Source organism: Anopheles bellator, chromosome 2 (assembly GCF_943735745.2).
Source record: "Anopheles bellator chromosome 2, idAnoBellAS_SP24_06.2, whole genome shotgun sequence".
NCBI classification, from domain to species: Eukaryota; Metazoa; Arthropoda; class Insecta; order Diptera; family Culicidae; genus Anopheles; species Anopheles bellator.
Genome location: NC_071286.1, coordinates 49,894,045 through 49,918,591, shown reverse-complemented (window position 1 = coordinate 49,918,591; position 24,547 = coordinate 49,894,045). Strand labels below are relative to the sequence as shown.

Below are 24,547 nucleotides of genomic sequence, written 5' to 3'. Positions count from 1 at the left end.
AGACATTTTCATGCATTCACACTGACTCTCTTTCTGACACAGTTTCTGTGTTTCCGTGTTCTCAATATTCGGTATTGAACGACTAAACTGCAATTGACGAAGACCACACACTTTCGACCCGCTTCAGACTACTGAACAAGGAAAACCGACGAATTGGATCATGTGGCACGCACCTTTCGTTATTATGTTTTCGCTGCAAATCAGCCTTCTCATCCTTTTATTATCGTATGGCCGGCATACCTTTCCGCATGCGAGTTAAAAGGCTGTTAATTTACTATTGCTCCATGTTTAACAGGAAGATTGCATTTGGTCGAACAGGTACAATGCACCAGCTTTAGGGAAGAACAACCTAAAACACGAAAACGAATTGGCAAATAGTAACAAATAAGGCGCATGTTGCTAATATAACTATTCACTCTACAGCACTGTAGTCCGCGACTAAAATAGCTATGCAAAAGTGATTCTAATGCTGACCAAGATTGCGACTATCGATTCGCTGGCCATGAGTTTATTCCAAAACTTCAATAGCCCGAATGATTTTCTCAAAGCTCGGGTGTAACATATGTGGTAGTGTATTTGTGACTGTAGCGCATGAGCACTATCATGACAGGACGAATTGTCGGGCCAACGATTTTACCGTTTTTAGCGCTTCTATAAAATATACAACCGACCGAATCGTTTCACGACAAACGACATTTTCCGATGCGTACGCAAGCCGGCAGATTATGCTAACATTTTTGCCTAACAATATCGGCAGTTTCGCAACCCTGACAATTAGTACCAAATATATTAGTCCGAAGGCCTAGTTTGGCTAGGAAGGTTTTTAAACACAATTTATACTTGCTGTTATGCAATACGTACCGGATGCTTTAAATGGCCTGGACTGGAAAATTCTTTTACAATGATCCATATTTATTCATTGGACCATCACATCCATTATTCATACTCAATTTAATCTTCACTTTATTTTGCACACGGATTTTAACATTATTTTACAGATTTGATTTTTTTACAACGAAATGCCGATCAATTTCGATGGCTGTTTTGCGGTGGTATTCAGAAACGACCGTACGCAGGTTGGTTGCTTTAGATGCTTGTCCACAAGCTTCTGAATTTTGTCGACGTTGCTGTCCAGATTGTAGCCTTCGCATTGTGACATTAAGTGCTGAACTTCTGCTATACAGTACTCTCGCATCAGCTCGTTTTCGCCATATATGTTAACTTCATTTTTGTCGAAAACTTTAAACTGAAAAAATCAATGAATTCAATCAATATGACCCTCCATACTAATTGGTGGCGGCAAACTTACCTCCGTTAGTTCATCGATATTTACAGTGTCATCTTCCCTTTCCTGTTCTTTCACGAACAGTATTGCCACGATGGTAGCCACCACTTGGTTCAAAGTGAATTTGTGAGCTAACATCGTTTTTGTGAGTAACCTTAAATACGCGCTTTGTGCGTACGTTGCCACCAGCGGCTCTGTAAATAAAGACATCTTATTGTTAAAAATATTCAAGCATTGCCATAATTCACCTACTTTGTTTAATTTTTTCTACCACTTGATGCAATTGACTAACAACTTGTGACATTTTATTACGGATGGCGGATTCATCATCATTGAGCAACTCCAATACGGCACAACTGAAGTTGATGTACTGGTTGATTAATTTTCCTTCAAAAATTCGCCTTCCCACAGTATGTAAACACTCCACTGCCGTCAATCTTAAAGGAATAAAAAAAAGATTGGAACAGATGAATAGATACTGCTAAATGTAATAACTCAACATAATCAGTTGTTGTTTCCTTACCGGGTGGATTTTGATTGATATGCAGCTGCTAGCGACGGCAAAAAATCTACACTTAATGAAAAATCTCCTGATACTTTTACTTCGCTCTGCAGTACCCGTTTCAGGCACCGGAATATGGCACTACGCAATTGATGCGGTTGACTGTTAGCCGTTCGGTACAACTTTTGCAGAGCCTCACGGCCACACTTGCCCTCAAGAAGTACATTTGTTACGGCGATTGCACTGTAGCTCAAGACCAGGTATGCTTTGACCTGGATCGTGTACGGTTGCGGTTGACATGCACCGCTATCACAATCGATAAACCTGCGTAAACTAGCATGGAATGCCTGAGAACGAAGTAGTTCCGTCCTTAGCCAGCGTAATCGCTCCGGTTTCAATCCACAAATGTTACGAAAGTAAAACACTTCGGCGGGAGTGATATCATATTCCTCACAGTGTTTTCCTATATGTTCAATATCCAATACCATCAATGCGTTGGTTAGCATAGCTTCTATATACTCCCTCGATGGCTTCGTCTCTCCTTCCCGTTCACATCTTAGCAAAAAACATTCCGCATTTCTGGCCGTAGAATTATCTTCACTATAAAGATACATAAATGTTTTCAAAAGTACGATTTTTGGCTGTACTAACGGTTCGCCATAAAACAGACGATGGTTAGCCAAGTTCACAAGATAATCTAAGATGTTGCTAAGGTCGTCCATGAACTGTTCATCCTCTGCCATTATGATTTGTTGACATCTGTATGATAGAATAAAACCAGAAAAGTTGTACTTATAAGTGTAAATGGCAAAAACAGTGACAACTAGAGTTGTAATGTGTACCGTGATAGTATTTCCAACAGTATATCTAGTATAGTACTGTAGATAACAAAGTTAGGCTTCACTTCGAACAAGTAGTTCGAGATAGCTGTATAGAGTTCGATCCAGTTGTTTAGCTGTCCACTGGAAGTAGCCGCAGTCACCAAAGCGGGGTTTTTAGTTTTCACGAGATACAATATTTGTAAAAGTGCACCGTGTAGCGAATTTGGGTTGATGTTCCGATTATTCGAACGATTGAGACTCTCCAACAGTAAACATATCCTATCGAACACGAGATCCGGTGAGACAATTATGGAAATTATCTTGGCAGCCAAATGTCGTGTTTGCAATTCTGCACAACCAGAGCATGTTGATACGAGCGGGACGAAACGAGAGAGCTAAAAATACAAAACAAATAACTCTAAAATGTAAAATGCATGATTAAATTTCGTTCGGTCCCTATCAGGGTACCTGTCCGAGCCGTCAATGTTCAATATTTAAAGAAAAAGCTGAGTAATTACAAAAAAGGAAAAGTAATTCAAAGATGTATTACCTTTAAATTCGATTCACTTCCTTCGAGAGCTGAGGGATAGAGGCGACTGAGCAACAATAGCAAAGGGTGTAATTTTTTACTTCTTCGCCCGTTGATGATAGTTTTGCTTGCTTTTTCCAGTTCCAAGACGAAGTAATCGTAAAGCAGGGGATATCTTCAAAAGGATAAAACAAACAAATAAAAAAACAAATGTATTTAAACCACTTTGTAGTTGCGGCTTAGAGTAGTTATGATCTCAAGTCATGAGGTTAAATCAATTTCGATACAGTACCTTAGGAAAAATATTCTCCCAGTCATCTTGTTACGAATGTTGAGATTTTCTGGATCCTTGCTTCTTTGGACTCCAAACACTCGAACCATTAGCGCAGAAAAAAGCAGTGTTGAAGAGTTTCGTTCCTATCAAAATGGCATGTTTGCAATGTTAATAGCACATCCTATGACAAACTAAGTTATTACCATGCATGTACTTACCGACCACGACTCGGCTTCGTATCCATTTATTGCACACATTATGCCTTCTGATATAAATTCACCCACCGGTTCTCCGAGGTCGGTCGAACGGAACAGTGAGCGCAGAATATTCAGCGAGTGTGTTCTCTTTTGGCTACTGGCTGTGTTGGAGTGACACAATTCTAGCAGTGCCTTCATGCAAAATTGTAGACCTGTAGTAGTGCTGACTTGTAGCTCCGAGGTAATCAGCGCTTGTATGATATATGGAATGCCTGCACTTCTCCGTGTAATGCATAGTTCTTCGATGTTAATTTCACCGATTTCTGCAGTGATTTCATCAGCTTTCCACGGCCCTCCCACACCAGTGATTACATTGATGAGCTGTCTTATCCATCGCATAGGTAACTGGTGTAACTCGGCGTAAGGTGAACCCCAGAGACGAAGACAAATTTTTGAAAAACCAACATAAGCTTGCTCGAATGCACCGCGATGTTTTGTTTCCGACAGAAGTTCAATGAATTGATTTCCGATGCTCAGAATCTGTTGGCATGAGATCAAACCAACACTACCTCCTGTGTCTGCATCACTTTGGATGGGAGAACGAGAAGCAATGTCCCCTAATATAAGTGAAACTTCTTTAATCGTACGCCATGAACAAAGCAATAGCATTTGCGAAGTTGTTCCTGATTTTGCGTCACTTCCTAGTGCCTTATTAACCGTTGCCGACTCACGCTCGTTCACATCATCAGCATCACTCATTTCAATGTCGGCACAGGTGTCATCGCTCACCATTGCTTCTTCGAATTCTTCCAAGTATGTTCCTTCAGGCGTAGACTTGTTGGTTACTACCGACACCACTTTCGTTATGCTGTCGCAAGTCTTTATAAGACGCGAGATAGACGTCCGCCAGCATTCTTCACGAGAGATTTCTTTAAGGTCCAGCTTGCTAAGCAGATGACGAATACAGATTAACGCACCAAACATAGGATTTTCGCGTGAGGCTCGTAACAGTGAATTATTTGCTATGCTCAGGCCTTGCATTAGAATATCCTCACACCAGAGAAAACAACGAAACAGCTTCGTTGGATTGTTGTTGATTGCATCTGGCGATTCCACACTTAATCGGGGACCTTCTATCGTACTGTTCACGAAGCACAAATACTCAAGATAATATGCGGCGGACAATGAATCGTTAGGTCGTGGGCTGACCATGAGCTTTTTGGTAACATCAAAATTAAGTTCTACGTTGAGCCGTTCGATATATTGCTTCGGACAAAAGGCCAACACTTTTAGCGAATGGTGCTTGTTGGATTCATAGCTATCATTCAATGCTGCAAGCAGCAAGCGTACCTGCCGCTCATTCCACATGCTCGTGTTTTCATCGTCGTAAAAAATGTAGGACGAAATTTGTAAAAGTTGCAGCAAAATCTGAAATGAGATGGCACGCCGGCTGAAATTCGCCCCGAGAAACTGGCTCTCGATGCAGAACTCATGCAGACGTTTTACGAAATCATAATAATAGTGGCTTTTTCCGTCAATATCCGACTTTTTGATGATGCTCAAAAATCCTGATCGCAACCGATTTAGTGCACTTTTCATGCAAGACGTAATCTTCTGTCGTAACGATGCGGCCTGCACGTTAATATTAATTTCAAGAAAAAATAGAATACATTCCAGATCTTGACGTGTGAATATTTCAGTACTTTTATGGCATTCCGTGATCAGGTACAGTGCAGACATACGCGTCGAATCGTCAGACGAAATCATTGCCTGTCTGATGTCGGAATAGGAAAGAAGATTTTTCCACATTTCTTCCGAAGAGTGTACCGTATCGAAAAGACCACTCTTCCGAGCAATGCCTAGCGAGGACAATATTAGCCCGAAGCTTATGCCGATTTTACTGTCAATCATGCGTATCGCTATGTCCGGATATGCACGAATCGCTTTGCGAATTAGGTCGTGCAGGGTATCTTTTACATCGTTCGTACTGCCTCCGCTGTTTCCGACGCTATCACATATGGAATCATCCAATAAACTATTCATCGTTGCTGTTGCTGCCGATCCAATGTGAATGGGTCCTTCATGGGTGCCATCTTTGCCTATCATAATTTCCTTTAGTATTGGATTGATCCATCGTGTAAACCATTCCTGTTTATTGTCTTCGTATGCATAAGACATCATCAACGCTTCGTAGCAATTGTTGATATGAAGGTTTGTGTTGGCGTGATCATTACGGGTAAGCGACCGTAGTAAAAACTCTGGAACATGTGGAATGGCACGAAGCACTTCTTTCGCTTTAAGTATCGAAGATATGGCTCCAATTAGGACACACTTGGTGTTTATGTTGATTGAACCATTACGGATGTAGTCATAAATAATGCTGTTCAAAGTATCGTCCAAGCGTGTGCCCAACTGAATCGTACACTTTAAGAGATCTCGCGAAATGTGTCGTATGCTGTCGACGTAATGGTCAAGATGCGAGAGCGAATAACGTAAATTGATGGCAAGAATGTCTACTAGTTCCTTGCGCTCCACAGTGTTGTAGCCATCTAGTTTCAAAACAAGCAATTTTTTCGTCAACTGGAAAAAGCCACGCGTCGTTCCTAGCACGATGCTTATTTCCACCGAGTTTTCTTCGGATATTTCCTTGAGTATCGTGGCAGCTTGGTGAAGAATTTCGATACCCTTCCATTCAGGACCAATGAAATGTTCAGCTTCGATCGTGCAAATAATACCATTAACCAGACACATCTGCTTCGCTGAGCTGTCTTCCGCGAACACACGCTGTGCAAGTCGCAAAAAGCGGTGCTCAAGATTTGCATTCATCGCTATTAGTATGCCGCAGTTCGTTTTGGTATCCATCGGGATCTCCGGATTTTCGAGCAGATCCCAGCATATTAGCACAATTTTTTCAATGTTCTTTTCACCCTCGTAAGTTGTTTTGAGCTGATCAGGGAACTGCTGAAAGCATGAAATGGCAGTCCGTATTGCTGAGTGTATAAACAGGCACAACTCACTTTTATCAGAGGGTGATATCTGATTGCTAGAATAAATTACAAAAGTTATCCTTCTTTTCGTTCTAGGTAATGAACAAATATTCTTACCCCATTTTTTCTAAATACACTACAACCGATTTGTTGAGAAACTGTAACAATTGTTGTAAGCTTAGCCGTATTGCTTCGCTTCCTACTTTGAAGTTCTCAAAGCAGCTTCCTATGTTGCAAATTGTGGAGTTACGTCGTGGCGGTTCTGTACTGCTACATGAATCCTGCTCTATTCGCGCCTTAATGCTGTTTGCAATGCAGGATGCAACTAGCTCCCGACTTACGGTGAGATTGCTCAACGATCTGGCGATGGCATTGCGAACGGCGTGCTTCAGCGGTGTTTCCATCAACAGGTTAGCCAGTGTTTGAACATGATTTTGTAACGATTCTTCCAACCCAGCAACAAACGAGGAGTACTACAAACACAATTCAACGCAAATCAGCGTTCTTGAAATTTTCAGTACAAATCACTTCAAAGAACAAACCTCTTTTAGCACCTTAATCTGGTCTTCAATGGTTTCTGACGTGTTTACTTGTTCTAAAAAAGAATTATCTGCAAAGCACAAAACAGTATGAGAGACTTGCGCAAATACATGGAATATACGTTTTTCATTACCAGTTTTCAAATATGCAGAAGGCACTTGGAAGAGATCCATGCGAGTTTCGGAATTTTTCTTTACGTTCTCGCTAGCCCTCACGTTCGAGATACGGAGAGATAATCCATTCATATTGACAATACTTTCTGCCGGAAACCGTCCTGAGGCTTACAAAAGCACGCTATTGTTTGTTGGAATGCTCAGGCTTATCTGTAAAAAGTGATTGACGCTACGCTTCTGCACAGTACAAAGACGTCCAGGCCTTTGAATGAAAACTTCGCAGTTTTCCTTAAATTTACGCCTTCACGCACTGCTCGATCACGTAAAAATCGTCTCTGGTAGTTGTTGATTGTATGTTGATTTTACCACGGTCGCACAAAAATCTTGTTTTGTTGCTTGTTGCAAAAACTTTTGTTCGTCTCTACCGATTTGACAACGGCTGTCAAATCCAAAATATGGCTTTTTCTCATGCAAGAAAATATGGCAAAAAATACGGCGCTGGCATTTTTTAACGAAGCATGGAGCAAAACTCGGCTTAGAAATTGTCTCACTAGCGCCTCTGGCGGATGTGCGCGGAACTGATCGCACCAATCCAACCATAGATCGCACACGCACACAACGTTTTGCGCAAAAGCGCGTGAGGAAATTCATTATGTTTCAGCATTCTACTAAACGCACGCCGGATATTTTACAAACATTTTAGGATTTATTAACGATTGTCGATAACGATAACGACAATCGTAACGACGTTTTTACTAAACACGTGCGTGATTTAGAAGAAAATTATCTTTTTGTTTCATATTGCAATTAATTCATTACTAGGATGGCCAACGACCTTACTTTTCCTAGTGGTGAGTCGAAGCCCAAAGAAAATGATAATGTTGAGCATGTTTCTTTTCGCCGGCTTTGGCCGACTTGAGAAGACTTTTAGAAGTTTTTTACGATTAACTGAACGAAGAGGGAAAGATACGGTTTCCATCCAGTAAAATAGGGTGGACCTAATTTTTCATCATTGCGCATGTTCTGTTGTTGGTTGAAGCAGGTCGGTATGCTTCGGCTCTCGAAAAGGCTGAATCCAGTAATCGGTCGTGGCTATACCAGGAAACAGTAGAAAATTATTGGTACTGAACAGTGTTTCATATTTGCATTAGTTTTAAATCATTCAAGTTAAAGCCCAAACAAATATATTCACTCAGAGTGGTGCCTTTATGTGATGTTTCATTAACAATATTGTGTTTCAGTAACATATTCGAAACTAGACATTTGTAACAATTTAGATGAGTGCAAAAACGTATCTAACCGGTCAGCAAATGTGCTGTGTTAACAATCTATGTAGGGCAAGAAATTTATTTAATGTGAGCTTTGGAACACTTAAGAATTGATAGGACACAACCCTCGTTTTAGTTCGGTTTGTCCCCATTCGCTCTTCATTTTCTACACCTTTTTCACATGAAGCGTCTGAAACCGACAATGAAGCTGCAAAACAATCCTCATTCACCGCCCAAAACAGTCATCTTATTTATTGGAGAGATTCCATATCCGAGCATCTTTTAACATTTTTCACTACTTCTATCGTTAAGTTTCTCAAGCTGGTCCCATGGTGTTTAAGAAGTAGTGTTGTCCAGTTTTTATTATCTACCTAGCTGTTTGGTGAGCCACTTACTGGAACAATAATGGAACAACAACCAGCTGCAGTGTACTCGCGAACCAGTGGGGTTGGTGTTGATGGTCCGAATGGATTACTATTTCGACCAAGTCAAGCTACTCCTCCTGAAATTCCGGTACGTGCCGGTGCAGCTAGTGTGAAAGCACCGGAAGTACCACCGAAAAATCTGATTAAGCGGCCTACCACCATTGGGGCAGTAAATAGGGATGATACCACTAAAATCAACTCTATGTCATCGATTGTACCACAACATGTCGCTCCTGTGCCGGCAAAAGTTCCACCAGTGCCGAAGAAAACAGGAAATCATAACGTAGCTGGTGCTTTTCCACATCCGGCGCCAGTTTGTACTGTGCCCAGTTCAGACGTGAATACATCAGGGCCAACGAAATCTCAGTCGGAATTAATGAAATCCGCGCCAAAGCAGGCTAAACTAGAAGACTATGGCTCCGAGGACGCTCTGCGAGGTATAGAAAGTGGTCTCCGAAACGTCGAACGAGCGATCAAGGAACAAATGAGTCTACGGTCTTCTATAGATGTTGAGGAATCATCCAAATTATCTCATGGGATGAAATTTGGAAGGATAGATTTGATAAACCAACTTCCGACCAATATAGGATCGACTACATCTCTCGAGAATTCGTTTGATACACCAACATCTACATCCTCTGGTATGGTACAAGGATTTAAGTTTGATCGGTTCGATCAGAACCAACGGCCAATCGGATTAGAGCGTGGTGTTAGTATGGAAAAGCTTCGTTTCGACACAGGTACAACAGGAAGTATGAGCAGCGACCATGCTATTAACGGCACAGAACATAACAACATATATCAACGTCCGATGGAGAACCAATTCCGTTCACTGGATCGCCATTTGCCCCTTGAGCTGCAATATAGTAGCAGTCAGCGCCAGCGTTCCCAAGAGATGGAATTCATTAAACAACAACTACTACCAGTCATCGCTCGAAACAAGGAAACAAATAGTTTGAACCGCCAAATGGGACTTTCCAAAGACGATCTTCGTTCAAGAAGACGTTCGTCGCATGATGAAAGTCTTTTCTCCATGAACAATACAGGTAAGCTGTTAGCACTAAGCCCACCTCTTACCCCGCATGTAGCAGAACGGATTTATCTATAGGTTTAAAATTGGTGGTAAAAGTAAAGAAATTAAAGTAGGCTTGAATGTTAGGCTTGAATGTTAAAATGTTGAAAAATAGTACTGTAGTATTTCAAAACTTTCTACCAACAAATCAAATATCTCGAAGAACTAAGAAGTAGAAGCTTTGAAGCCGCTAGGCGAGATTTTTTTAAATAATTGTAAATGCTTGCCTAAAGCTGCCCGGATGAAGGAACATTGGGAAGATTCAACGCAATCGGTAGTGCAGAGAAAAACCCAACTAACGGCAATGCTCGGTGATTCCCAAAGGTAGGAAAACATTGTCGATGCTTCGTTTTCCCAATACTCAATAGCTTTTTCAATACTCTTCTGTTGGGCAGGTACGAGGGCAAAAGGTTGGAAATAGATGGTTGGTTATGCCGGATGGAGACAATAACGGAACGCATGGGACCAGTGGCAATGACGGCAGATGTTTTGGAGATTCAACAAAAAGAGCAGAAGGTATTTTGAATGCAGAAGGCACCAATTGGAGCGAATATTTCCTCGTGAAAGCATTCATTACCAATTCGATCTCATATACACTATTAATACTTCGTTTTAGTCTTTCCATGCGGAGCTACATAAATTTAATAAGCAAATTGAGATATTCAATCAGTTGACCCAAAAGCTGATATCGGTTTACCAGTGCGACGATACATCTAGAATTAAACGAATGACAGAATCTATTAACCTGAGGTCCGTAGAACTGTGTATGGAGATTATCGGAGAAATCTCGTTGACAGAAATTGATTTGTTACTGTTATCCTCACTAAAATCATTCCACTCTATTACAGGTACAACAACTTAAATAACTCGATTATTCTACGTGGCAAGCAACTGCATGCTGCGATGCATTCACTACAAACCTTCGATCGAACCTTCGAACAGGTGAGTCATACTTATGTTCATTCTGTACTTACGACTGATATTTTAAAATCGGATTTCTATTGTAGTTTCTCGGCTGGCTAAGTGAAGTCGAATCGTTGTGTGAAAATACCGAGTCCGAAGTTGAACGGAATCCCCATTGTTTGAAGGTGAGTGTAATAAAAGTAATGATATTTTATTACTCTGCGCGACTTGTTTTAGTGAACATTTTTAAGTGAATGTGGTGTGTATGTGTTGTAAATGAGGTATGTAACACCGTAGGGAATACGAGTGTCTAGAGTAAATTGTTTGAATTTAAATTCATAACAGATTCATAGACTAAACTATTTTGAAATAAATGTCCGATTTCTTACTAATTCGAAGGTTATGGATGTGTTAGCGTATGGGGTGTCCTCGGCCCTATTCTATAATTAATAAACATTGCTACAGCTGCTTTCAAGTCCATGTTTAATTTACAAACTTTTCTAAAGTACTTTCACTTTTGCTAGTGAATATATAGAAACATTGAACAGCTTCTCTAAAAATTGAGCCATACAATTGAAGGGCATGGTCAAAATAATTGACGTACTCGGATCTACTCGGATCTACTCGGATCTACTCGGATTTTTCATTTTGGAGTTGTGCCGGAGATGTAGGAAAATAGAAGAATAAGTTGGCTTCAGTTTGCACAGTTTACGTCGCCCAGATCGATTATGTTTTAACGAGGTAGCGTTGTATAGAGAAATGGTTTTCATTTTCCAGAAATGATCGCCCTTCTTTATAGCATTTTCTTATAGCAATTCAAGTTGCCGCTGTCAAACAGGTTCTATTTTTGGAACAGTGCAAAAGGGTGATCAAAATAGCTTCGAACGAACAATTCCTTTACAAGTTTTGTCAACAAACCGAATTATTAACAACGAAAAGCGAATCGTTTGGGCTAGCTCGTGGTATTTACATTGAACTGCCTTAGCGTTTTGTAGTCCTCTCAACGACAGAGTTGTACGCGGCTGGTAAAATAATCAGAAGCCCATCTCAGTTGGGTGTGGGTGTGGAATGTGTCGTTGGAGGTCCTAGTCGAAAACAGCTTAAGATAAATCCCGTTTTCATGTTTTCTGCTGTTTGAAACTGCTCATTGTGTTTCATTTGCGCAACCCTTTTTCCGTCGTATACGAGTGTGACTATGGTTTTGCGCAGACATTGGTTGTCTGTTCGCGCAGCTTATTTCTGACTGTCTGACTACGAATGCGTGTAGGTGTGGAATATGGTGAGTCTAGGTTTGTTCAAGGATTTCAGCTTGAATTTCCTTAGGAGCTTCCGTATTCTTCGCGTTTCTCACTTTCTGTAATGCTCCAGGATTTGCAAACAGAAATCGATTCAAATCGCAAGGTGTATGAAGGCCTGGACAGTACTGGACGAAAGTTATTGCGCTCGTTAACATCCCAGGAGGATGCGGTCATGCTACAACGTAAGCTGGATGAAATGAATCAACGTTGGAGTCATCTGAACTCACGCAGCGCTGCCATCCGCAATCGTTTGGAATCCAACTCCGAACATTGGAATGCGTTGTTGTTATCCTCACGCGAGCTCACCGAGTGGGTGATAAGAAAAAACACCGAACTTTCTTCGATTGGATTCGGATCGATCAACGGAGATTCTAATAGCTTGCAAAAGCAGTTAGTACGTAGAAATATTATAAAACACAGAATTTTCGTGCTTGCTGCTTGTATCACGATACGTTGTCATTTGCAGGACGAGCATAAAGCTTTTCGGCGACAGTTGGATGATAAGAGATCAATCATTGAGAACAATTTAATGAATGGAAGGCAATACATATCGAATGAGTCACCGCTCTCGGATACTAGTGATTCAGAAGGTAAATAAACTGGCGTAGATTCATGTGGAATGGCAAATGCGACACAAACTCAAGAAAAGCCACCAAATCATATGCAGGAAAAAGTAAATTTTGATTAATCACTTTCTTGAACAGCTATCGACGAGACTATGTACATCTCTTCCGAACAGCAGAATCGAATTCTTAGCCGTAGCATACGTAGAGAAGTGAACAAGCTATCTGAACAGTGGACAATTCTTATTGAACGTTGCGACAAGTGGAAGCACCGATTGGATGAAAATATTACGGTTAGTTGATCATACGAAGTAACTGGTGTAATGCGCTAATGTAATGTAATGCGCTTATACATGTTATAGAAAATGCGGCAATTTCAAAAAGTTCTCGAAGATCTTAGTTCGCGCGTAGCCTCGGCTGAAACTATAACGCACTCCTGGACGACGCCACTTGTTGCAGGAAACACAACAGAAGAGGCACAGCATCTGCAGCGGCTCAGAGATAAATTAACTACGGCTAACGCACTACTGGACGACTGTAATGAGCAACAGAATTTTTTCTCTTCATGTCATGTCATCGTACCAAGCCCATATCTTGCTAAGCTAGAAGATATCAATACACGGTAAAATAAGACACTTGTTTTGTTAACAGATCATTTGATAGCATCACTATCATCAATAATCTGCATCACATTTATAATCACATGAAAGTAGTTAGATTTTAATTTTGAAAAAATATGTCCAATATTTACAAGACTGACAATGTGACTCTTATTTCTTATAATTGTTTAGCATGAAGTTACTGCACATTGCAGTTGAGGAGCGGTTTAAAGTATTACAGCTGAGTACCGATGTGCACAGTGGTGGTGTAGATAGCACGGTTGCTGGTGGTCATTTGGGAGAAGGGGGTAAGTTTTCGAAACCCCTTCATATAGTTGCGATTGGTTCAACTGTCCCAGATTTGGAAAAGAGCGTTCAAATACCATGGGAACGTGCGGTCACGCCAGCAAATGTGCCTTACTATATAAAGTGAGTATCTGTATTTTAAACGTTAAATATCGTTATCACTTCATTGTATCGAATTTATCTTCTTCTATATCTTTCTTCTTATCTTCTACAGTCACGAACACGAAAGCACGCATTGGGATCACCCGGAGATGATAGAGTTAATGAAATCACTGGCTGATTTGAATGAAGTTCGTTTTTCTGCTTATCGAACTGCTTTAAAGCTTCGGACAGTTCAAAAACGACTCGGTAAGAGTAAAATCGAAATTCGAAAGTAATCGAAATCGAAAGTAATCGAAAAATCGAAATCAACCGTGAAATATGTACAACGAATCTGTTTTTAATTTTTATGTAAAATGTTTTCGTCAGTATTTGACCGTCTGAATATGAGCGTGGCGATTGAGGTATTCGATCGGTATGGTCTGAGAGCCCAAAACGATAAGCTTATTGATATACCTGATATGACAACGATCTTGAATTCGTTGTATACTACTCTCGAACCAACTGATCGGGCGATAATGCTTGATTTGGCTATCAACTGGATACTGAATGTGTACGATTCTCAACGAACTGGACAAATTAGAGTGCTGAGTTTTAAGGTAAGGACCGAAAGATACTCCTTTATGCTGATAAATTATCAGAACCGTATGTTAACCGAATGCTGATTTTTTGGTTTTTTTTTCGCGCTAACGCTTCCATCGTTGCAGGTGGGATTGATTCTTTTGTGCCGTGGTCATCTAGAAGAAAAATATCGTTACCTATTTCGATTAATAGCAGACTTGGAAAAAAAAGTTGACCAGCGGAAAATGGGACTATTATTGCATGATTGTATCCAAGTACCTCGTCAACTAGGAGAGGTGGCTGCGTTTGGTGGATCCAATATTGAACCGTCGGTTCGATCATGCTTTGAGTTGGCTGGTGGCGTTAGTCAAAATGGCGAACTGCTGGAAACAGCGATAGAGGCACAACACTTCTTAAGCTGGCTGCAGCACGAACCTCAAAGTTTAGTATGGCTTCCCGTATTGCACCGATTGGTGGCAGCGGAATCGGCAAAACATCAAGCCAAGTGTAACATTTGTAAGGAATACCCAATTGAGGGGTTCCGGTACCGCTGCCTAAAATGCTTCAATTTTGATATGTGCCAAAAATGTTTCTTCACCGGTCGCAGCACTAAGAATCATAAGTTAAGCCATCCAATGCACGAGTACTGTACAACGGTATGTATTATAGAAACGTTTAATCTCATATACCACCTCTTCCACTTATTTATTATCAAAAACCCGTTTGTAGATATAATTTGGGATTAAAAGATGTTAGTTAATATAAGTGAATGTCGAACGAATAGGGGTCAATAGGGTCATTTCGCAGACGGGAGTGATTGTTGTCTGTTTTTCAATAGAATAGTCCGGGAATTCTTGCTTCGAAAGATTTTACATGCGATGCTCCCAATTTTGGTATCGTTGGTCTTGCTGTAAGGGATGGGTACAAGGCGTCGCTGCTCTTTGGCAATGTGTAATTCTAATGATTTCTTTTTTCTTAGGCCACTTCAACAGAAGATGTTCGCGATTTCACCAGAGCTTTGCGAAACAAGTTTAAGAGTAGAAAGTATTTCAAAAAACATCCTCGGGTAGGTTACCTACCAGTACAGAGTGTTCTCGAAGGCGATGCGCTTGAAAGTCCGATACCAAGTCCTCAACACGCTGGTACGCATACACTGCAAAATGATATGCATTCGCGCTTGGAAATGTATGCATCGCGGTTAGCGCAAGTTGAATGTGGCACTCGCACAAACTCTACACCCGACAGTGACGATGAGCATCAGCTAATTGCACAGTACTGTCAGTCACTACCAGGTGTAACGTCTGGAGCAGCCAATCCAGGTAGTGGCGCTCCAAAGTCTCCGGTTCAAGTGATGGTAGCCATGGAAGCAGAGCAACGTGAAGAACTAGAAACGATGATACAAGAATTGGAAGAGGAAAATGCAAATTTGCAGGCAGAATACGAAAAGTTAAAAGCAAAGAAAATAACTACACCTATTACGACGCCGGACGAAGGTTACAAGACACCGACTTCGGCCACAAATGTCTCAGCAGCGCTATCGTCGACAGTGTCTTCAACTAATGGCTCGGTAAAACATGTTTTAATGTTTTAATTTACAACTTCAGCAGTCCCTTTAACGCGCCTACTACTACTCTTCTTTATCCTAGGATATGATGACCGAAGCAAAGCTGTTACGTCAGCACAAAGGACGTCTGGAAGCAAGAATGCAAATATTGGAAGATCACAACAAACAACTGGAGGCGCAGCTGCAACGGCTTCGTCAATTATTACATGAGGTGAGTTTATAGAAATTTTGCAAAAAAAGCATTTTACTTACATGATTGATAAAATGTAAACTTAGTTAGTTATTGGTAAATGTTGCTGAACTTATATGAAATACTAAACTAACTTTCATTAGATCCTCTTGTTTAGACCACTACGCACACTAAGCCAACTCTTAGTATTTCTATGTACTTAACCGGCAACAACCGCCGAGAGGTCTTGGTCTGCAACAGAGACAATGTTAACCTTCTGTTGCTTTCTGTAACAATGTTATTGTTACACGGTCGAGGTTATTAGCCCCGCGCCAACCTCCTGTCACGTCGGTCACCAGCCAAACTGAATTAATTAGTAAGTTGTAAAAAGGTGTACCTGTAAATGAGATTAAGTAAAATGTCACTTAATCGTTATAATTTTAATGTTAGAATCTTCTTTGTTCAATCAGAACATCTTAAAAGAGCGATTGGAAAGATAATATGCAAAGATTTTCACATGTTATCCTTATGTTCAGATAATTAACTTTGTCTCGCTAGCCACTGTAGCTTGGAAGTTGCACGCAGAAAATAATGTTAATGTCGTGTTGAGTAATTGCAATCTTACACATCTTAGAGCGTTGTACGATTGAAAGATATTGGCCATCGTGTCCAAAACCTTAGGAAATTGATAGGAAAAATTAAGGACGATGAATATTTCACCAAAATTTGATTTTGTGATTCTGCTGAATACTTCCCGTTGTATATTTTATAGCATTGTGTTTTATTTTCTTTTCAAAGAATGTACCAAGGAGTACTTTTGTAATGTGATGCCGTGTAATGTGGACCTGACGCCTTCTGAATTTTCCGAACACCTTGCTTTGCCTTCGTAATCTTTTATTTCTTGTAACAACTAACTTTTTGCTGCTTATCACAGGCAACATGCAAAATGTTCGATAGAGTGTTGTTTTCTTCTCCGCTGGACATTACAAACAATTTAATTGTTTTCATAATACGCAGTTTTTAATAAAATAGTATTTTTCGATTTGTACAGCCAACGCCATTGAAACCACAAACATTACAAACGCGATCCGTGACAGCATCGCAATTAAATACGGATTCGCCAGCAAAATTTCCACATAATGGACATTATGAACAAAAGATTTGTAAGTAGAATTAATGTTGTCGCTGCAGATTTTTTATGTGTTTTATCTCACGTTGATGGTTTCTTATAGCATCTGAATTAAATCAGAAGACAAATTCCTTTTACGGTTCGGCTGGTGCTGGCAGCATCAACGGGTACTTATCTATGGCTGGTGATGAAGGCAGACAGCGGGAACAATACAGCATAGACAACTACGATAAACCACCAGGTGCTGGGCCATCAGGAGTGACTGCAGTATCTGCTGTTGCATTGGGAGCCAATAAATCACACGTGGGAACAGATTACACGGTGGACGAGCGACCTCCTCCGCCACCTCATTCTAATTTGCTTCATATGGCAGGTCAGTGTACCCAATGTTTGGGAGTTTGTGTGCATCAGCTCGTTTTAAATTAGAATATAACACGAAAACAATGTGATCGCAAGCCAGCTAACTCCTCGTCATGCTCAATATGCTATGCTTTTCTTTTCCATGTTGTGTTTCATAAATGTCGCACCAATTGAAACCGCTTACTGTAAAATGATGTAAGCTCTGACCACTCAACACTACGAACCCATATACAGGAAGGAAACAGTAATTATAATTGCATATTTTAATTCAATATTTAAAGAATCGTTATCATTTAAAAATTATGATTAGGTGTTATTATTATTCGAAACATATACATTTGATTACATTTTTAACGTTTTTCCAGACGACCTCAATAAAGCAGTGGAAGAACTAGTCCATATAATGACAACCGAAACGAAAGATGAGCAACGAAACGAAGACACAAAGCAAGCAGCACAACAATAGATGCTGATCACCGTCGCATATCATCACCGAAATATGTGAATGAAACAATAACCAGTAATCAATTTATCTTACATATACATGAATTATTTTTGCTTTATGCATTAAAATCATAAAATAAGAAGACATTTACGATTACATAGGAATCAAATGAAGTTGTAGGTAGCAGTGTTTTGTTTTTTGAAATATGCACATTCATTTGATTATAAGAGTAACATTTATGAGTTACAAGCAGTATTGCTTACGAAAACTAATTATATATGTATATCAACACATGTACCAATATACATATCGTCATTACGAATAACAACCTGGCATTATAACAAACTTATCATATCAAACTTATCATTAATAAATAATCATTCAGTATGAAACGTTAAAAGGAACACAAAAATGAACTTTCCAATTCAAAACCAATTGAGCTATAGCTAACAGTGCAAAATGTTGATCCAGTTAGTAAGAGCGATTGGAAATTAATTAGAGTAGATTAATATTCTATTGAGCTAACAGATTTTTTTATTGACCGTTATGTTACGTACCAAAATTGAAAAAGCATTTTAATGTTTTTCTTGCAATTTTCTTTTTAGACATAAAACTAAATTATGTTTGTTCCAAACCTTTTAAGGAAATCTAAAATCTGTCAATAACTTAATCTCAATTGAAAAAAAATCATAATCCTTTGTAAGACTAAGTCCGTTCATAAAATTAGATTTATTAGAAATATTCTAACGCTACGCTCTTTAATTGAATCGTTTAGTTAAATATACATATCAAACATACTGAAAACGTGTAGTCCAAATGGGAACATTTCATTGCTTACAAGTAAACACTGCTTAAGAAATTGCTGGCTTGATACAAAGAAAAACTAGTAAAGTCTGTTGCCTACAGCTAGAACTCGCTCACATAAAGTCCAAGCGATAGCTGTTCAGGGCAGCTACAGTCGTAAAACAGTGATTAGGGAGGTAAAGAATTAAACGAAAACTTCACTCGGTGCATTGTACACGCCCCGTCATTTTGTGGAGCTTCATTTTTTATATGGATTTGATGCTGATTATGTCGGTGATGCCGAAGGCGGCTGTCTGGATTCCTAATTACTATTCAGCGACTTCAGCAGCCGCGAACAGATATCCTCGGACTGCGAAACGATGCGGTGCCGGTAGGCAACTGATTTTAACGTGCCAGAGGTAAAATCGTAACTGCGTTGCCTATTATCTATGAATGCTATTAAAAGGGGCATCAGATCATGAATATTACACACAATTATTGTCACGACACTGCTGGCGCCAGATTAAATGCAAACAAGGCATTCAGCGTTTTCATGACTGTTTTTGAACTGGTAGGGTAGTGAATACTACGTCCAATATTAGAAAAGCTCGTCAGGTTGCAGTGGCAACGTTAATCGAACCTTTGTTACCTGCTTTGTGAAACGAACGCTGCCATTAAGGGCACCACAGATCCAACTGTGACGAAACTGGTTGTATGTTTTCCATGTTGTTTCTCTTCAAATAGTTGAAGCATAATGTACTCATATTGTTCTCGCTTTTTCAATTTTCAAAAGTATGCTTTTCATTTGTTTGTTTGATTGTTTTCCTTGTTCACAAACCATTTATGAATACGTCTTCACATCATTTTACTTTTTTCCACGAATATGTTCGCTTGGTCTAATAAGCTGTTTCACAAAGAAAAATATATTTGGGGTTGTTTACCCTTTTTGTGTTAAGAAATATTAACAAAAGACAGTAACTTTTCGACAACGTTGATAAGAAACACGCACAAGCACAATCTTGGCACATGGGTGGGGACATATTCTTGGACTATGTTTCGATTTTGAAACATGACATTTCAAATTTAGCTTTTAAGTTCAACCATTGATTCAATCGCACATTATGTGCTAAAAGTGTACCAAACATAATCGTGAAATGTGCAAAATAAAACCAGTAATGTATTGAAGTATAAAATGTGTACGAATACGAATGTGGACCGTACGAATACGAGTGGTTTGTAAGTAATGGGCCTAATTTATATAATGCTGAATAGCAGAAAACAAAGTCTAACCCGTTACTGCAATATTAGATAACCTGTGAGATAGGAAACAATACTTATAGTGTAGCATACGGCGTCATCCTGGACTGAAAGCATAGCTTCTTTCAAAATAAGTAGTATCACAGGCACGTGTGATACTTTGGGATAATAATTATAAATCGGTTTAGACTGACACAGGAGAAAGTAAACGCTCAATATTGATGATGTTAGGGCCACCCACTGAGGTTAGGGCTTTTTGTTGAAAACATAAAATGTAAATGTAAATGTTAATGCATGAACGCTCAAATTTGGATAACAATCTTAATTGTTTATACAGGATACGCCGTGTAGCGTTCTTTTTTTCACATGGTTGTAAAAAAACGACTGAACATTTTTCGATGCTTGAGCATTTATTTGAAAGGTTGATTCGTCTGATTTATGTATAAAACACAATTTTGGTTGCAGAAAATTGGGAAATATGGCTGTGTGATATTCTCGACGCACTCACTTCTATTTTGCATTTACTATTAACAATTGCATTGACCGCTCCGTTAATACACCGTCGTTGTTACGCAGCTGGTCGTGGGTTCAAATTCAAAAACCTGCGTAACAGGCGCAAACGCCGAAACCCGCGAGGCAAACAATCCCGCCCATAAAAACACACCGTTGCAGTAAGTAATAGTTATTAACATTGTTTCTGGTGCAGGGTAGGACCGCACGACTCGAATAAGAGAATTGACAATCGTAACGATTTTTCTTTCCATGAAACGAGAGACACTACCCGGTTACTCCACTGACACAAGATACCGATACAGATATATTTTGCTCGTTGTTGCATTGCATGTTTCTTATACGTATTGATTGTGTTTGTCATCTCTGACGACGGACCGACACGAACTGTTCCACTGTTACGGCTTCTGTGTAATTTTTGGGGACGATTTGTAATTTTGTATAGTTATTTTACTGCTTGGTTTTGAATTTTCGTCTCTATCCAATATACTTCGAACAGTTTCGATTTTCGACGTTGAATACATTTTAACACACTTCACTTTTAAGTGGTAGCTAGGTTCTTCTGGTACCGTGGATTCATTGTCAACTTAATTGGATTTTCATGCTGATCGATTTGGTGGTATACATAGGAATGAATTGGACTTTGCCGGAGTGAAAAATAAATATCCTATATTTGATCACTTTGTAAAAATGGTAATGGGATTCCAGTTTACGAACGTAAAATATTATTTTTTGATTGAAGTGCATAAATTATATTATCTGCCTTTCTTCATGTATCTTTTTGTCATATTCATGCATCATAATTTTTACGATATGTGTTTTAGTTTCATTCCATCATAATCATAGGTTTCTGATATGTCTTGATTTCCGTGTGCAGTAACTCCTCTTCGCTTCTTTGTGGTAAGGATGTAAGCACATTAAAGGACTGTAAGGACTGCCTCTTTTGGCTTGTATAAATAGTGTATAAGCACTGACTCTATAAATATCATGATATGCTTTTGTAGATTTTGTCATGCATCTATTGACATCACCAAACTTGCAGTAACTTTTTTCCTGCTTTTCCTGTATCGTCGCCTCACAACACGTTCGATACACTAATATTTCGAATGGTGGGTACATAAACTTTTAAAATACATGACCAAACAAAACAATTGTGAGACGTCTAAACTTAATTCATGGTCGCAATTTTTCAATTTGATAAGTCGTTTTCAGTTAAGTTTTTAAAACTTCGTTAGTCAGTGGATTCTGTTAATGGATGATTTTCGTTCCCTTGGCGCATTGTATTCTTCCGTTTTTCTAATTTCGCTTTGGATTATCGTCCTTCTCTTACTTCTAAATTTCCTGATTTAAAATTCAACAATCAAATAACGATTCCATTATTCACGAAGAAATTCTGCTTCCATAAAGCATATACAAATGTTTCGTAGAGGCTTAAGCTGCGATGAAACTTACGGTAATGTTTGTGTCAGGATTGGCAATTTTATGCCACGTATTTTATCAGTTCGCACACAATGCCATTCATGATTTTTTAAAAGTCTGATTGGAAACGTGCCCGAACAGTGCAATCGCCCATGTCCATCGTAACCATAGGCTCTACCTTGGATCGAAGAATCATCCATTAGCGTTACGTGAACTACGGGAAGCTATGAAAAGAGGCGCAAACAGGCGATTGTCCAGTATTTTCCCCTTCTGTGTTTTTGTATCTTTCCAGATTTTGTAAATGCGTACAAATGGTGTGTGCGCGTGTGCTTTTTACTTTGAAGAAAATATGGTTTTTGGAATTAGTAGGTGAAACCATCTGGTGAGCCTAAAAAGGAGTAAATCTGCGGTGTAAGTGGCACAAAATAATACAAACTGTTAGTATACGGATACGGGAGATCAGATAAAACTCAGTCCAAGAAGCCGGTATTGACGAGTTTTTCGAGGAAAAACTTAACATCTCCCAACTCTGAATCTTTTATACCGATGGATTTCAGCATGCCCAAATCTCCATTTTCGACGGCCATGAAAACGGATCGTAAGTGCTCAAGATCAGACCTATTGTGGAATGAAATATAAAATTAAACAAGATGATTTAATTTTTATTATTTGTTATATACAAATTTGATTAGAAGTTAGAAGTTAGAAGCCGATGGGAGACACAATATTTATTTCTCAATAACCTTTTCTCAAAATATACAGAAATATTATGTGTTCGAATAACTCTTTTATACTATGGTATTTTTTTACATTTCAGACTAATGATTTCTATTTAGGACAGAGAGTTTATAATTATTTAACGGTTCCATAACTTATTGTTTTTTTGCATAAGTCCCTAATCATCCTCATCAATGTAATCAATGTAACATGTAACAAATTGAGCGCAAGTACTCAGCACTAGCTGTAGTCAAAACAGTCAAAGCATGATAATTTTTTACCATTTGTTACATTATTCCATTGATACATTGATTATGTTGTCGGGTCATATTGAAGCAGGCAAGTAGAGCAAAAGTTTCTGCTAAGATTTAAAAAATAGAACAAAGGTATAAAATGTGAACGTCAACATACCTCATTAGATGCAATGCAGCACCGAAGTCTTCGATGGTTTGCGATTCACTCAGAGCGATGGCCACTTTCTCAACGCCTCCAAGTGGAGCCAACGCGTCGCGAGCCTTGCTGCCAAATAATTTCTCCAGATAATTTGGGCCGTGCGAGGCTAGCAAACTTTGCAGAAAAGATGCCGTTTCCTCTACAGGTGGGCGTTTAGCTATCAAGGAAATAAAGGTTTTTATCGCATTACAAGTGCATAACATGTATTCGTCAGGAAATCACCGTACCTGCTGTACAAAGACGCATATCTTCGTCATACCCGTCAGAACAGTCTGGTGCGCCATCGCAGAGATACTGAATCGAAATACAGTTTCCATCACCAGGGCATTTGAAAGGCTCGTAAGGATGGCAAGCCTCTAAGAATAAAAGAGGAAATAGAGTTATGTAAAACTTAATAATAAAAATAATAAGTAAACAAGTAAGACCAGAATCGGCGTCAGTACGATGTCGCGTATGAAAACGCTCTTTTGATAAGAAAACCTGTTCCTTTACACCACTCACCGTTGCGTTTCGAAACAGCTGGTAAGTGACCGTAAAGCCTGCTCAAATCGATGCCTAATATGGCCAAAGGAAAAGACACGAACAGCACATTTCCAAACCAAGTTTTCGTTGCCATTTTATTGAACTTAGGACAAAAGATGTTGGGGTTTGGGAATAGGGCAAAGGATATCAGTTAATTTGTTACACTCTCTTCACTATTCTAGAGAATATAGACACTTTTTCGCACTAGGACAAGCACTTGGTTTGAGTATTCGAGAAAGTTAGTACACGTTGCTGTAGTTTGACTTCCGTAGCAACTATGTCTAAATCACCGAATCATCTTTAGAACGACGACCGGAGGCAAAAGTACTACCGTGGCTAAAAATGATCATTTGAAACGGATTGACGGTTCGTTTTTGACTAATGGTCCAGTGTCGGGACTGAGAAAAAACTACGATTGTTTAAAGCGATAAAAAATGTCAGAGGAAAATTCCACGACTATCGAATGAACGAGCGAACAGAAGACGCCGACGCGTAGTTTCGCGAAAACGAAATGGAACGCCCTCACGATCTGCAATAGTCCTGCACGGGTGCTCCTTAAGCCCCGGATGGCCTTGTTTGGAGCCCGTTTCGTATGGCACTGCTCGGCTTGCTTCTCTCAAACAATCTCCTGTCGTTTTTCAGCTTTTCTTATTGTTGCTTTGAAACATTCGATTAGTCAAACAAATATACTTTTTTCTGATCCCGCTCCATCGATAGCAATTGGACCACTGTCTCCAGCAAATTCTCGCTGGTAGCAATGTTGGTGAGTGGTCTTTAAAGCTCACATGCAAGAATAATAGAAAAATGACCCAGTATTTCCCCGACCAAACTGGATATTTGTTGTACTTCAATGAGTACCTACCAAAACGGATGTGGG

At 39.5% G+C, this 24,547-nt stretch overlaps 3 protein-coding genes across 3 annotated transcripts; 1 reads left to right on the top strand and 2 right to left on the bottom strand.

Annotated features, from left to right (window-relative positions):
• Positions 1 to 979: 979 nt before the first annotated feature.
• LOC131209097 (thyroid adenoma-associated protein homolog) lies at positions 980 to 7,380 on the bottom strand. The gene is made up of 11 exons (XM_058202085.1): positions 7,269 to 7,380; positions 7,138 to 7,205; positions 6,713 to 7,068; positions 3,630 to 6,651; positions 3,430 to 3,554; positions 3,159 to 3,312; positions 2,630 to 3,003; positions 1,809 to 2,546; positions 1,538 to 1,722; positions 1,310 to 1,479; positions 980 to 1,246 (listed from the first exon to the last, which is right to left on the bottom strand). The coding sequence occupies exons 1-11, from the start codon at positions 7,378 to 7,380 to the stop codon at positions 1,010 to 1,012; spliced, it is 5,541 nt and encodes a 1,846-aa protein (XP_058058068.1). The 3' UTR covers positions 980 to 1,009.
• A 1,541-nt stretch (positions 7,381 to 8,921) lies between these two features.
• Positions 8,922 to 19,959, top strand: LOC131207653 (dystrophin). The gene is made up of 19 exons (XM_058200275.1): positions 8,922 to 9,987; positions 10,247 to 10,337; positions 10,409 to 10,529; positions 10,630 to 10,763; positions 10,862 to 10,955; positions 11,021 to 11,101; positions 12,285 to 12,608; positions 12,681 to 12,804; positions 12,919 to 13,070; positions 13,140 to 13,399; positions 13,569 to 13,805; positions 13,897 to 14,030; positions 14,151 to 14,380; positions 14,489 to 14,998; positions 15,322 to 15,909; positions 15,989 to 16,117; positions 17,127 to 17,238; positions 17,308 to 17,577; positions 17,930 to 19,959. The coding sequence occupies exons 1-19, from the start codon at positions 8,922 to 8,924 to the stop codon at positions 18,028 to 18,030; spliced, it is 4,758 nt and encodes a 1,585-aa protein (XP_058056258.1). The 3' UTR covers positions 18,031 to 19,959.
• A 910-nt stretch (positions 19,960 to 20,869) lies between these two features.
• Positions 20,870 to 24,384, bottom strand: LOC131212773 (IDLSRF-like peptide). The gene is made up of 4 exons (XM_058206783.1): positions 23,650 to 24,384; positions 23,376 to 23,504; positions 23,107 to 23,305; positions 20,870 to 22,596 (listed from the first exon to the last, which is right to left on the bottom strand). The coding sequence occupies exons 1-4, from the start codon at positions 23,762 to 23,764 to the stop codon at positions 22,449 to 22,451; spliced, it is 591 nt and encodes a 196-aa protein (XP_058062766.1). The 5' UTR covers positions 23,765 to 24,384; the 3' UTR covers positions 20,870 to 22,448.
• Positions 24,385 to 24,547: the final 163 nt, after the last annotated feature.

Excerpts from the sequence above, each read along its gene's own strand:
- LOC131209097 (XM_058202085.1), bottom strand. The coding sequence starts at position 7,380 with ATGAATGGATTATCTCTCCGTATCTCGAACGTGAGGGCTAGCGAGAAC. Across the intron at positions 3,313-3,429 it reads GGGAGAATATTTTTCCTAAG|ATATCCCCTGCTTTACGATT; the intron begins GTACTGTATCGA and ends ATCCTTTTGAAG. Across the intron at positions 1,247-1,309 it reads ATATCGATGAACTAACGGAG|TTTAAAGTTTTCGACAAAAA; the intron begins GTAAGTTTGCCG and ends TGATTTTTTCAG.
- LOC131207653 (XM_058200275.1), top strand. The coding sequence starts at position 8,922 with ATGGAACAACAACCAGCTGCAGTGTACTCGCGAACCAGTGGGGTTGGT. Across the intron at positions 13,806-13,896 it reads AATGTGCCTTACTATATAAA|TCACGAACACGAAAGCACGC; the intron begins GTGAGTATCTGT and ends TATCTTCTACAG. Across the intron at positions 17,578-17,929 it reads TAATTTGCTTCATATGGCAG|ACGACCTCAATAAAGCAGTG; the intron begins GTCAGTGTACCC and ends ACGTTTTTCCAG.
- LOC131212773 (XM_058206783.1), bottom strand. The coding sequence starts at position 23,764 with ATGGCAACGAAAACTTGGTTTGGAAATGTGCTGTTCGTGTCTTTTCCT. Across the intron at positions 23,306-23,375 it reads TATGCGTCTTTGTACAGCAG|CTAAACGCCCACCTGTAGAG; the intron begins GTACGGTGATTT and ends TTTCCTTGATAG. Across the intron at positions 22,597-23,106 it reads GCTGCATTGCATCTAATGAG|GTCTGATCTTGAGCACTTAC; the intron begins GTATGTTGACGT and ends ATTCCACAATAG.